The 14,525-nt window shown below is 38.7% G+C and overlaps 1 protein-coding gene across 2 annotated transcripts; it reads left to right on the top strand.

Annotated features, from left to right (window-relative positions):
- Nucleotides 1-1,990: 1,990 nt before the first annotated feature.
- LOC143877976 (Riboflavin synthase-like superfamily protein) lies at nucleotides 1,991-13,681 on the top strand. Of its 2 annotated transcripts, none has more exons than XM_077380341.1 (14): nucleotides 1,991-2,815; nucleotides 2,974-3,133; nucleotides 3,243-3,291; nucleotides 3,410-3,523; nucleotides 4,298-4,717; nucleotides 5,571-5,954; nucleotides 6,615-6,710; nucleotides 7,325-7,440; nucleotides 7,563-7,733; nucleotides 7,823-7,982; nucleotides 8,075-8,260; nucleotides 10,234-10,362; nucleotides 11,215-11,289; nucleotides 13,361-13,681. In XM_077380341.1, exons 1-14 carry the CDS (start codon nucleotides 2,242-2,244, stop codon nucleotides 13,388-13,390), a joined length of 2,664 nt encoding a protein of 887 aa, XP_077236456.1. In that variant the 5' UTR covers nucleotides 1,991-2,241; the 3' UTR covers nucleotides 13,391-13,681. The 2 variants fall into 2 exon arrangements, with proteins under 2 accessions (XP_077236456.1, XP_077236455.1); XM_077380340.1 differs by having other exon boundaries at nucleotides 11,215-11,293; nucleotides 13,361-13,677.
- The last annotated feature ends 844 nt before the right edge of the window (nucleotides 13,682-14,525 follow it).

Below are 14,525 nucleotides of genomic sequence, written 5' to 3'. Positions count from 1 at the left end.
GCTGAGTCCGGATTCCCTCAGTGCTGAGTCCGGATTCCCTCAGTGCTGAGTCCGGACCCTATCAATACCCAAAAGGCAACTACTCACTACTTACTAGGGGTGGACATGGTTCCGGTTTGAACCGAGGAGCTGAACCGAACCGGCACATATGGTTCGGTTCGGTTCGGTTCCATATTTATATGGTTCGGTTCCGGTTCTGATATCCTGGAACCGATGGAAATTCGGTTCGGTTCTGGGTTTGGGATCCCGGAACCAAAAACCGAACCGAGAACCGACCCTCACCTTAAAACCTAATGCCTCATCGCTTGATAAAATCACCCCACCCCCTTTTAATTCACCCATCTTTAACGTGTTGCTTTGCTTTTAAAATTTTAATTCACCCCCCAAATTTGTGCTTGATTATTCCAAATTTGTGCATGTTTGTAGGTCATATATAATTTTTGCATTACCCAAATTTGTGCAAATTTGTGCCTGATTATTCCAAATTCGTGCATGTTAGTCTTTGTAGTTCATATATAAACAGGACCGAACCGATTATAAATACGATTGGGCAAAATATCTACATTTGGTGAAGGTTGGGTAAACCCAGAACCGAACCGAACCGATTATATATGGTTCTGGTTCGGTTCGGTTCCAAACATATATGGTTCGGTTCTGGTTCCAATTTCAGGAACCGATTATATATGGTTTGGTTCTGGGTATACCCCAAAACCGAACCGAACCGAACCATGTCCACCCCTCCTACTTACGTTATCCTGACCATTCATTTATTTTATCATTTTTTCTAAGGGCATGTCTGGCACCCAAGAACAATCATTCTAAAGATTATTTTTGGGCCAATTGTGAAAGAGGAGTTGAGATGGTCCGGGGAGAGACTTAAGAGGGCTTGATTCTACTTCAAATTGCTTTTTTTCTATTTTTAGGCGTATTTTCATACTCCCCTCAGTCCGAACCTCTCAAGCCTCTCCCCATCAGCCCATCTCGGACACAACCCATCAAAAAAAAAAAAAAAAATCAGCCCATCTCTGACAACTGGTTCCAATAATATTCCACGGAATATTTTTTAATGATTGCCACATACATGCCCGCAATTTTATGTAAAGAAAAAAAATTAAGTCGTCTGTCTCTCCCTCTCTCTAATTGTGGGTGTGAGCCTTCTCTCATTTCTCTTGCAATAGTTATGACAAAAAAACTTTGTCGGGTGTTCGGAAGAAGAGAATAGGCGTTGATTATTGCACCCTTTATTAAATGGATGAGACTGTCTTTTTTTTCTAAAGGATGTTATTTTAAGGCAAGAAGCAAGATTAGGCATTTATAAAGAGAGAATTAAGAGAGTTACTTGGCAACTATCACTATTTTTAATTAATATTTATTTATTTCTTTATTAGTGTTCTCAAAATTGACATCAAAACAACATTTTATCTTAATTAAATGTAAAATGGATATATAAAATATGATTTAAATTTATTTAAAGGAAATGATTGATGGCTTTTAGTAAGTAATAGAATTTTGTTGATCAACTTTAGTCCAAGGTTTTTATGGTAATTTTCCCAATCAATATGACGCCATATTGATTCATTTTGGATTTCTTGCTTGTATTAGGGTCTAAATAATTTTTAAATCAGAAGCTGGCTGGGTTCTAATTTCCTGGTTTAAGAGGATGTTAGCTTTCAAGGGGGGTCACCTTATAAAAATCCCCTGGGGCAGGAAAAACAAAGGTAATCGTGCCGATTTTTTGGTATCCCAAATCGTCGAGTCGGCGATGAGAAGGGTTCAGTTTAGAGGTGATACGAAAGTCGGGCCCACTCTTACTGGTTTCAACGGTAATGTCACCCTCTCTCTTGTAGAGTTGTACACCAAGTATAAGTAAATACCACTTTCCCGGCTGAGAAATTCTCCACGTGGCAGAAGCACCATTGGGGTTCATATTTCCATCTACAGGACTGTCTCATTTCCATTCCCTGATTTATACTTAGAAACGCTACAAGTAATTAAGGAGATGGTGAAGGAGAGATACTGAAAAGTGGAAGGCTATTTTTGTTTCGTTTTTCTTTTCTCCTATTTTTTTATTACTCTCGACTTCTTCAACAAATCCCAACCACTCCAAGCATTACTCCTCTTCGTGCGTTGAAATCGTGTTTTTAGATCTGTTGGAGAAGTTTGTTTTAAGAACTTCCTTGTGCTGAAGCGTGTGAACGACAACACCATCCGTGCTGGTCAGAGAGAGAGGTATACCGGAAAATGAGAACTCTGTCGATTGTAAACAACTCGAGACGATCAAGCTACCGCCGGAGCTCCGATTTTTTGGACGGAGATCTAGATTCCAGCGAATGCGGCACCGGAGGAGCAATGCTGCCGTATTTCCTCAGAGATTTGAGGAAAAATGAGGGAAAAGATTTCGTCGAAGTAACGCTAGAAATTGATGACGACTCAATCGTGGTATGTGACGTCACTCCGACCTCCGGTGAAAATTCTCCGGGAAAAGACGCATTTTCCGGCATACTGGATCGGAGCATGTCGATAACGTCGAGGATTAGGAGGAAATTCCCGTGGCTGAGAACGTCCTCTGCACAATCTTCATCATCGGTGACAGGAGCCGAAGATCCAACGATATCGGCTCGTGACGCCCGGAAAATCAAAGCGAAGCTGGATCGGACGAGATCGGGCGCTCAACGAGCACTAAAAGGCCTGAGATTTATCAGCAAAACAACGGAGAGTGTAGAGGCAGACCAACTGTGGCAAAGGGTTGAGTCTCGGTTCGATATGCTTGCGAAGGAGGGCTTGCTCTCTAGAGACGATTTTGCCGAATGTATAGGTAAAAAGAGAATGAGATTTGCGATCTTGAATTGCCACCGCCTAGTGTTTTGGCTTTTCCACCTCTTTATTTACAAAATAGAAGAATAGCTGTGAATCTTCTTTCTGGAACTTCTTTTTTTGTTTTTTTCTGCGTGGTGATGCTTTTGGCTTTCTCAGGTATGGTTGATTCGAAGGAATTTGCGGCGGGGATTTTTGACGCATTAGCGAGGAGGAGGCGTCAAAAGATAGAGAGGGTTACGAAAGAGGAGTTCTACGATTTCTGGTTGCAGATTTCGGATCAGAGTTTTGACGCCCGACTGCAGATATTTTTTGACATGTGTGTAGTTTTATATTTTCTCATTATAATCAAAGCTCCATCAATTTCTTTTTCTTTGCAACTCTTTAAGCTCTGATGACTAATTATTCATTTACTTGATTTTCTCTAGGGTGGATAGCAATGTCGATGGGAGAATCACTCGGGAAGAAGTACAGGAGGTGAGATTTTTATTTTATTTTCATTACACGGCGCATTCTAGAAATTTCTGGGTTTTTTGTTTTGTCAAAATTTTAAATCTTTTTATGGATTTCTTACTTTCATTTGTTTCCGTGTTAGCTGATAGTGCTGAGTGCTTCTGCAAACAAACTATCGAAATTGAAAGAACAAGCAGAAGAATACGCCACTCTGATAATGGAAGAACTCGACCCAGAAAATCTCGGCTACATCGAGGTAGAAATAATATTTTAAAAAGATGTTCTTAATGAACTCTCCAAATATTACTACACCAGTTTTTTTTGTGAAAATACCCTTCAAGCAATGATAAAATCATGACCGAACGCTTTCCTCTCGGCATTCGTAGAACAGGTGTTTTCACCACCTTTCATTTGTCTTTTCTTATAAAGGACAATTTTCATGACAGATAAAGGTGTGGAAATATCATTTTCCTTAGGCTCTAATTGGATTGCGAGAAAAAAAATATCCTACGGTGACTATGGTCAATTTTGAGGGATATTATCATAAAATTGAAGGTCCTAATTGGAAAAAGAAAAAAATTGAATAGTAAGGTTCAAGCTATATGTGTTCATGTGTAAAAAAACAGGAAGAAAATTAGATAAATCTTCATTTCCAAACTTCTCCCAAAAAAACATGTCGGCAATCCACAGAAGGTCATAGTAGAGCCAACTCAGCCAAGGCTTTTGTTTTGATCATGGTTTAAAATTTCGACCGAAATCCGAAATTTCGGATACCGGTGGGTACCGAAACCGAAAATTTCCGAAATTCAATTTTCGGAATTTAAGTCTGGAATTTGGAACCAAATTACGAAATTTCGGTTTTTTGTGGTGTCCGAAATGGTTACCGAAACCGAAATTTTAAACCTTGGTTTTGATTGATTGTGGAGACAAGTTTTGTTCCTTCCTGTGGGCGCAAACAAAACAAAGTGCTGGCACATAGCATAAATTTACCATTTAACCCCTAATTTTAGGAAAAAATTGCCTTTTTCAGTTGTGGCAGTTGGAAGCCTTGCTTTTAGAAAGGGACAACTACATGAAGTACAGCAGGCCACTTAGCACGGTGAGCGGAGGGTGGAGCCAGAACATTGGGCTCAAGCCCAAGAACATGGTCCGAAGAATATGCTGCGCGATGAGGTGCGTGATCCAAGAGAATTGGCAAAAGGCGTGGATCATCTTCCTTTGGGTGGTGGCCATGGCTGCCCTCTTTGCCTGGAAATTCATCCAATACAAGAACAGAGCATCTTTTCAGGTCATGGGTTATTGCTTGACCACAGCCAAAGGGGCCGCTGAGACACTCAAGCTTAACATGGCTCTCATCTTGTTACCGGTTTGCCGGAATACGCTGACGTGGCTCAGGTCTACGAGAGCAAGGCTCTTTGTCCCTTTCGATGACAACATCAATTTCCACAGGGTAATTCAGTCTTCTACCAATTTTTGTTAGAAAAATCTCTAAAAAAAATTAAATAGACAGGTGGCAAATAACAAAAAGGCCGGTGGATAAATAAAAAAAGGGCAGATTCTCACAGTCAACAACCCATAATGCCCTCAAAGTTAGCACAGCTTTAGTATAATGCCCTCAAAGTCAGCACAACCTGTGTTTGTTGAGGGCATTATGGTCATTTACATTTATTTTTTATTTGGGGTATGGGGGGGGGGGGGAGTAGGGGACTAAACCTAAAACCTGCCCTGCGAGTGGCTTCTATGGTGATCTGCTCTCTCACCACATGGACGACCACCAGTAGTTTGGCTCGTCATTTCTGGTCTTACTGTGATCCGATCATCCTAACCTGTTGATCAGCCCTTCAGTAAAAACGATCTATTTTGTTTATCTCTAAATATCATTAAAAAATACGCATCTTTTGTTAAAGTACTGATCAACATCGGATCATCAAAGCTGATGATCTAGTTTAGCAAAAGAATGGAAATCATGGTTGTCCTTCCGAAAGGAAAAGGATACATCGAATGACTAAAATGCCCTTATGAGGCAGTCCCAGTAAACAATCACGTAAGGGTAATTGTGGGCTTAACCTGTCCATTTATTTCAGTAGGAGACGGCTTTGGAATTTCCAGAACATCCTATTCCTTGTCCACAATGGAAATTACTTAATACCCAGCTATTTCCCAGCTGACGCGGAGATTCTACCGAGAAAGACAACTGATAGTAAAAAAATTTAAAAGTTTTCAGATGAGCTTGACCTCCTCCTAAAATTACGATACTGCCCTTCATCACTTACATCTGATATTCTCTCCTTCTTATTTTTCAGGTAATTGCTTTCGCTATCGCTGTTGGGATCATCGTTCACGCGGGAAACCATCTGGCATGCGATTTCCCACGTCTGATATCTTCATCCCCAAAAGAATTTGATCTGGTCTCTTCTGACTTCAACAACGTGAGACCCACGTACAAAGCCCTGTTAACGGGCGTGGAAGGCATGACGGGGATCGCGATGGTGGTTCTGATGACCATCTCCTTCACGCTCGCGACTCGGCGCTTCCGTAACAATTTGGTGATGCTCCCCCCACCCTTCAACAGGTTGACGGGCTTCAACGCTTTCTGGTATTCGCATCATCTGTTTGCTCTCGTCTACCTCTTGCTTCTCATCCATGGATACTACATGTTCCTCGTCCATCAATGGTACCAGAGAACGGTAAGAAAAAACCCACTCTCAAAAGGACCGGAAAAAATAAATTTTTAGGGGACCTGTTCATTTTACATTTTGTCAACCGATTGTGAGACCAAAACATTAAACTTAAAGTACAAAAGATTAAATAAGGCCATCTCCAACAGTTTATGCTTTTTGAGTAATTGGTTGTTTCACTTTGTACGAGAGCAGAGGTCCGTGTAATGCCCAACCCAAAAAAGGGGCCACATGTGCCATATAGGTCAATCCTAAAGAGAGGCCACACACATGAGAAGGAGTGTTAAAGTATTTAAACAATGAAATATCGCCATCTCTGACAGCTTAAGCTTCGGGAGTAATTGGTTGTTCCACAGATGACATAGTTTAGGCCCCGGTTAGTTTTAGATTGTGGCAACCGATTGTGGCCCCAAACTTATCATTGGACTCAAATTAAACATTAAGTGTACAGACGGATTAGGCTAGAAGAGCATGTTGCTTGATTTAGGCCATGTTCGTTTCAGATTGTGGCAACTGATGGTGAGGGGCCAAACCGATTATTGGCCCAAAAGTAAACATACACTTTACTTTTGGGCCAATAATCGGTTTGGGCCCTCACCATCAGTTGCCACAATCTGAAACAAACAGGGCCTTAATATTTAATTTCTGATGATGATGTTAATTTAACAGACATGGATGTATATATCAATTCCGTTGCTGCTCTATTTAAGCGAGAGGACGCTACGAGCGTTTCGGTCAGAATTTTTCTCGGTTAAGATCTTGAAGGTAATTTATTTTTTTTCTCTTCTTTTCCTCCTTAATATATAAGTTCTCAGCCGGGAAGAAAGAATCAATAAATTAGATTTTGAAGGCATTTGTTTTTTTTGTTTTTCTTTTTCTGAGTCTTACTATGTAAATAGCAATAAAAATGGCAGTTAAAGTTGAGTTTTTTCTTTACCAGACAAAGAATTTAAACATTTAGCAACTTTTTGGATACGTCGATTTTAGAATCTAGATTTTAGTTTGAAAGCGGTGTAAAATTTTAGATTTTACAATCAATTTTATCCTGGATTTTAAAGAAATCCAGGTTTTGGAAATCTCTCCCCCACCCTGAGATTTCTAAAACCTAAAAACGTAGGACGATCTCCTACTCTCTCGCTCGACGGAAAGGAGAGCGAGAAATCAGAAAACGACCTTCTTCTCTGTCTCATCTCCCATCCAGGATTTTGAGGAAATCTTCTAAAATCCGCGTATCCAAACGGCCCCTTAATGGTCTTTCAATTCACACAAAACAGAGAGTCACATGACTCTCTGTCACGCCACTACTCACAATGACGAAAGTGAAAAGAGACATAAAGAACAAGCGAGGAAAGCACTAATTTTTAACATTTTTCTTGTAGGTTTCCGTGCTACCAGGAAGAGTGTTGAGCTTGATCATGTCTAAACCAAATGGATTTCGCTATAGAAGTGGACAATACATTTTCCTGCAATGCCCAACAATTTCCCCATTTGAATGGTGAGTAGGACTAAATAGCTTCAGCTGTCAATCTATCTTTATCTGATCTCCTTTTTTTCACTTGCTGTATCATAAAATCAAAATTATCTAACCATATCTACACATTCATTTAAATCTCTCAGGCACCCTTTCTCCATTACTTCTGCACCCGGAGATGATCATATTAGCGTTCACATCCGAACCATTGGAGATTGGACAGAGGAACTGAAAAGAGTATATACTGAGGGCCCCAATTCTCCAACTGTGATTGGTAGAGCAAGATTCTCGGAATTGGGAAGGGATGATCATAAAGGGTAACTCGCTCAAAACATTCTGTCTTCGAATTAAAATTCAATTAAACCACTCTCTATAGACTTCCCTTACTTAGAAAAAATAAATGCAGTTTGCCAAGATTGCTCGTTGATGGACCATACGGAGCACCAGCACAGGACTACAGAAACTATGATGTGTTACTCCTAGTTGGACTCGGAATAGGAGCAACGCCTTTTATAAGTATCCTCAGAGACATGCTCAACAACATAAAAATGGCAGAGGATAGAACAGTAAATATTCTTATTAATGAATGGTTTATTATTAGACTGAAGACAGTTAGGTCATTTATTTATTGCCTTATTCTTCTGGGTGTTTGGTATAGGATTGGAACTCGGAGACTAGCAGATCAGACGATAGCCTTAACAGCTGCACGTCGAACAACACAAGCAACAGCAAGAGGAAATCTATAAGGACTACCAATGCACATTTCTACTGGGTTACAAGAGAACCGGGGTCTTTTGAATGGTTCAAAGGAGTTATGAATGAAGTTTCAGAAATGGATCAGAAAGTAGGCCCTGCTTCTCTTTTTGACATTCAATTCAATAGTTTTATGCGGCTTCTCCTTCTTCTCACATGATTTTAATTAAATATGGGGGCATTTGGTCATTTTAAATTTATTATTGCCCAACTCCATAGTTATTTGTCAAGGTAATAGTCACCAAGATTCTTTTCAACTCTAAAATATATATATATATAAAAAAAAAAAAAAAAAAAACGTTGCCTTGTTAGGCTCTTCTCTAACACCGCTTTAATTTCTGCCTAAGCGTGCCATTTGAACATCTTCACTTCCATTGAACAGAACAGCTAGCATAAACCCAGCTTATTTCTGTTGACCCTACATTGATGCATGGAATGATAGGAGCCCCTTAATCCACCTATTAGAAATTTTTAATTGTGGCAGAATACTATTTAAGTTACAATTATGCGAGACCGATCCTCCGGTGTTTAATTAAGAAATGTAGTTTAACCTTAATTAAGTTTTGGGTTGGATTGCCTAGAAAAAAGATGATAGCTCTCTTCGGGAGGAGACAGACAGATTGCCTCTTGCGTATCCCATTGTACAGTAGGTGAAGAAGAATCTGAAGGCCAAACAATCATCTTTTTCTCTTCTTTTCAGAACATTTGTCGATCGACTAGCAAGCAAGCTCTCTTTTCAGGTCTGTCTGAGGATCGTATTTGTCGATAAACCTTCTTGATCATCATGATGATGAACTCAGGTAAGTACTGATTTATTTTCATATATAGGGTCTTGTTTCCATGTGCATGCAATGGTAGATCTAGGTTAAAGTATGGGATTGAATCGATAATTAAATCTAACAAGTGGTAAAGTGGTATCAAAGCAGTGGGATTGAATCATTACAAATAGAACTTATGTTGGTTGTATATGTGTATGTGCCTCGAATTGAAATCAACTGCTCCATCAAGCCTAAGAATTGGGGAGTGATATTCCCCCACCTTCTACAGAAATCATTAGCTTTTATGCTTTTGGAGTTACGGTTGCTTCTCCGCCCCTTCATAAAAGTTAACGAAAACTGTTGTGAGGGGGGGGGGGGGGGGGGGGGGAGATATCCATCAGAGGGGGGAAATATCACTGCCCGTAAGAATTTTGTAGGCCTTAATCTTACTAATAGGATGTCGGCAAGGGATTAAAACCCATGTGGGACACCTAATGGTGGTTAGATCAATTATCTTGATCAAACATATTTTTTCTCGTGTGGGACCCAATGACTGATTGTTGGGATTGATCCAAAATAACTGTCTTGCTACTTTTTTGTCCAAATTGTAGTTTTACACCTTATGCTGCATTGTTAATAGGGCCCCTATTGGATCGAGGTTGATAGATTTCTTTATCGGTTCAATCCCATATTTGAATCTAGATCTAGCATCAGATGTGCATGAAAACAAAATTGTAAATGTGAAAATAGATCAGAGCTTACCTAAGTTCATCGCCATGATGATTAATAATATATTTGGACAAATATGATCAGATAATCAATAATGTATATATTGGCAACTGAGGTCATCTGATGAACTCGAAAGCAAGAAGCTTAATTACTGGTCGATGAAGAAGATGATGATTTGGCCTTCATATTCTTCTTCTAACGATGGGGAGATCTGTTAGTCTCATCCAGAAGAGAGCTAATGGAATAGAATTTGGACCAATTCTCAAGGTGTATGTTTATATGTAATCCAGCCTGTCAGGATAACCTAATTACAATTAGAATAAACTATGCTTCTTAATTAAATACTATAAAATGGGCCACATTAGGAAAGCATCTAGTAAAGACCACATCTAATGAGCAAGTATGAGATTAAAAAAAGTATTTTGTTTAAACGACTTTATAATCTACTTTTAAACACGAAAGGAAATTATAATGTTTTTCTCATATTTTCAGTTCTCATGAATTTTCAGTTTTAACTGTAAGGATACTACTTTTCTCATATTTTAACTGAAAATGTATGCATTTGATTTTGAAACAGGGTGTGATAGAGATGCATAACTATCTTACAAGTGTTTACGAAGAAGGCGATGCAAGATCGACCCTTCTCACCATGGTGCAAGCTCTCAACCATGCCAAACATGGAGTTGACATCGTCTCCGGCACCCGGGTATGGCTTCTAAAAGGAAAAGGAAAAAGAAAAAAAAAAACAGTTAGTGCTATTTTATTTATTTGTGCTGATGCGAAGCATTTCGTAGATTTAAGCAAATTTTAAGAAAGCCCTCATAAGTGACTGTAAATGGATTTAAATAAATCATATTAATGACAAACAGTAATTAGGTTCAAGGTTACAAATACTTTATTGATGGGTGTAGAATTTTTTATTTTTTTATTTTTTTCTTATGGGTTGTCATTCGAAAACATGCTTGTGGACTGCAGGGTCTTACTGTTCATACCCCTAGCTAATATGGGTAATTATTGTTAATACAATAATAAAAAAAGAAGGGTGTCATTACTAAAAGAAGTGATGCAGAGACCTCTTCCCATCTATTATTAATATGAAAAATGCTATCTGAAGATTTTTTATTTTTTTATTTTGGTAGGTAAGCTGGGATTGAACCTCTAACCTCAGATTCGAAGACTTAACAAATTGAGCCAAGACTCAACCCCTATACTATCTAAACATGCCAACTATATGTAAGAGAATAAAAAATGACATCTAAACATGCCAACCATCTGTAAAAGAAATTTAAAAAAAAAAAACATATGTAAGAGAAGAGTGTCAGTATTAAAATAAGTGGTGCAAATGCTTCTTCCTCTCTATAGGTAATATATGAAAAATGCTATCTCAAACCATCGTACTGTAAGTGTATTTCATTCATGTGACATTGACATGATGTAAAAGACACCAAACATGTTAATACTCTTGAAGAACGTTGGGACGTCAGATAGTTGATCTTAATACTTGATTATAAAAGGCATGATACTTCTATTTTAATGTGTTTTTTACATAATATGACAGGTTAGAACACATTTTGCAAGGCCGAATTGGAAAGAAGTGTTCGGGAGAATTGCTTCCAAGCATCCATACGCCACAGTAGGTACAAAACTACACCCAAAACTAATTTCAAGATGCTTAGAAACGGAGCAACTTTTTTGGAAAGGGAAACCAAAAAATGGTTAGAGAAAGAGAGAGTGAAGCTAGTTCTTTCTCTATTATTTTTATTCTTAAAATTTCACTTCATAATTTAAGTTAGTAATTTCTTCCCCTTCTAATTGCTTAGATTTTTTTCATTAGCTACTTCAATTCCGAATTCGATGCTATCTGCCTGTGAAGAAAATTTTCTGGAAACAATAATGGTGGAAGTACATTAAGGTTCTGTTTTGATTTTGGAAATTTTTGTAAATGATAAACATTTCCTAAAATTTTGTATTTCCATCGTTTGATTAAAAAGTAACATATATATAGAGGAAATGGTTTGTAAGCAGCTGCTCAGATAAGCTTATCTGAGCAGGTCCTCACAAACACATGTGGCCCCACATTTTTAGGGGAGTCCAAAGCATTCATTTGGAAGGCCCTTCCATGGATAGGGTGTGTACCAAAAATCAGCCGTATAGAATCATCCTAACCCTGCATTTGTGGAAGGAAAAAATGGGCAGAAACATGGACACACAGTGTCTGTCCATTTCCCCCTCCCCCTTTGATTGGGTTAGGATGATCCTATTGATCTAATTTTTGGTACACACCCAATCCATGGAAAGGGCCTTCCAAATGAATGCTTTGGATCCCCCAAAAAATGTGCACCCCCTATGGTTTGTGAGCTCTGCTCAGATAAGCTTATCTGAGCAGCTGCTCACAAACCATTTCCTCATATATATATATATATATGAGGAAAGTGAAGCTACACCGCCGATGTAGCTAACTTAGCTACACCGCCGGCTTAAAATACAATGGGCCCACATTGTTTTGGTGATCCAAACCATTCATTTGATAGGCCCTCACATAGATAGGGTGTCCACCAAAAATCAGCTCCATAGGATCATCCCAACCCTTTAAACTGTGGAGGCAAAAATGGACAAATTTGTGAAGGTTTTTACACATTCATTTTTGCCTCCACAAATCATAGGGTTGGGATGATCCTTTGGAGCTGATTTTTGGTGGACACCCTATCTATGTGAGGGCTAATCAAATGAATTCTTTGGATCACCAAAACAATGTGGGCCCATTGTATTTTAAGCCGACGGTGTAGCTAAGTTAGCTACACCGGCGGTGTAGCTTCACTTTCCTCTATATATGCCCTCACATAGATAGGGTGTCCACCAAAAATCAGCTCCATAGGATCATCCCAACCCTACGATTTGTGGAGGCAAAAATGAACGTGTAAAAACCTTCACAAATTTGTCCATTTTTGCCTCAACAGTTTGAAGGGTTGGGATGATCCTATTGAGCTGATTTTTTGTGGACACCCTATCTATGTGAGGGCCAATCAAATGAATGGTTTGGATCACCAAAACAATGTGGGCCCATTGTATTTTAAGCCGGGGGTGTAGCTAAGTTAGCTACACCGGTGGTGTAGCTTCACTTTCCTCATATATATATATATATATATATATATATATATATATATATATATATATATATATATATATATATATATATATATAGAGAGAGAGAGAGAGAGAGAGAGAGAGCTAACTAACCGTTGGTGAGCTTAAGCACACCATTTTTTTGGTGCGCTTAAGTTGTTATAACGCCTCCCATTGGTGCGCTTAAGCGGGACCCAAACATTTAAACGAATGGGAGGCGCTATAACAACTTAAGCGCACCCAAAAAATGGTGAGCTTAAGCGCACCAACAGTTTTCTCATATATATATCAAGAAAAAAATCACAAGTAATTTTTTATGAAATTGAGTCAATACCTTTATAACCTTGCGGTCTTATACTAGTTCTAGTTTACTTGCACAATTATTGACCCAACCTCGCAATAAATATTCAAACCTTATTTCAACCACCTCTCTTTCTTTTATCAAACAAAAACATTATTTTATTTCATGTGAGAAGAAGAAAATTAGCAGAGTTCTGACCAAAAAAGGTAATTAAAATGATATTTTGTAGCAATTTTAGAAGATAATTTTATTTTAATGAAGGGTGATGTTCGTAATACAGGTGTATTCTACTGCGGAATGCCTGGCTTAGCAAAAGAGCTGAAGAGGCTGTCGCACGAGCTAACTCACCATACCTCAACACGGTTCGACTTCCACAAGGAGTATTTCTAATCAATCCCCATAAGCCACAGGGAAAGGGAAAGGGAAACTCCTCGGAATGTCCTCTATTTTTGTAATTAAATACAAAAGTAACTCGTTTGTAAATGTAAAATCACAAGAAATGATAATAGTAATATTTAAAAGGTAAGATGACCTCAACATATTAACACATGGTCATTGCTACGCAATTTCGTGGAAAGCTAAAAAAGTTTTAGGTCTTATAATTTCTCCAACAAACTTCAATTTTCTCTTCCACTTGAACCCTTCAAAAAACATAAAATTTCTCTTCCACTCCAGCCTGTAAGTCCATCCAAGTGTCTCTCATACTAGAAGAACTCGACATGTTAATTGGCAACTCAGCCGAGTCAACCCAGATGGTCCGCATGCAATGTTGCCGTACTAGGTTCATGCACAAGTCAGTTCTAACTTGGTTGAGGCTTGCCTAGTGTTAAACTCACCCAGACCTATCGAACTATATATTTCCCCCATATTGTAACTGAATACAAAAGTTATAATTATTTTTTAAAATTAACAAAAGTTATTATTCGTTGCTGAAAAATGCCAAAAAGAAAGGGGCTCTTGGGCACAGACACTTATTGGATCCTACTTCTCTTTCGTGTACATGATCATATCTGTTGACCATTTCAAAAAAAAAATGATCAGATCTGTTGAAACAAAGAGACACCAGAAGTCAGGCCAATTGACATTGACCGGATGATATTAGGACCTTAATCCACCAAGCCTCATTTGGGAGACCACCAAGAAAAGCTAAACCGATGATATTTTGAAGTGTAGGATGGGATCAAGGCCATGCGGGTATGTTCTAAAAGATCAATGGTCTTGATTTCACGTACATGCCCCTGTGGGAGCTTCCATAATAGGCTAAATATTGAGATGGATTAAACTACCCAACAAACAGTCTCAAGTATCTACCCAACAAAAACCTCAACAGATGACATATCTGCTAGGCCTGCCTTTAGACTCACAGTCAGTTCTCAAAATCCAAAACAAACAGGACAGCAACAAACAGGGCCTTACTGTTTTGGTGGTTAAGAATTGGGTTTGAT

This window comes from Tasmannia lanceolata, unplaced genomic scaffold (assembly GCF_043159265.1).
Source record: "Tasmannia lanceolata isolate RefF3 unplaced genomic scaffold, GAP_Taslan_0.1 ptg000005l, whole genome shotgun sequence".
Lineage (NCBI taxonomy): Eukaryota > Viridiplantae > Streptophyta > Magnoliopsida > Canellales > Winteraceae > Tasmannia > Tasmannia lanceolata.
This window is presented reverse-complemented; position numbering and strand designations above follow the sequence as displayed.

Coding starts and splice junctions, on each gene's coding strand:
- LOC143877976 (XM_077380340.1), top strand. CDS start 2,242: ATGAGAACTCTGTCGATTGTAAACAACTCGAGACGATCAAGCTACCGC. Junction 7,734..7,822: donor GGAAGGGATGATCATAAAGG/GTAACTCGCTCA, acceptor AAATAAATGCAG/TTTGCCAAGATTGCTCGTTG. Junction 10,363..11,214: donor ACATCGTCTCCGGCACCCGG/GTATGGCTTCTA, acceptor ATAATATGACAG/GTTAGAACACATTTTGCAAG.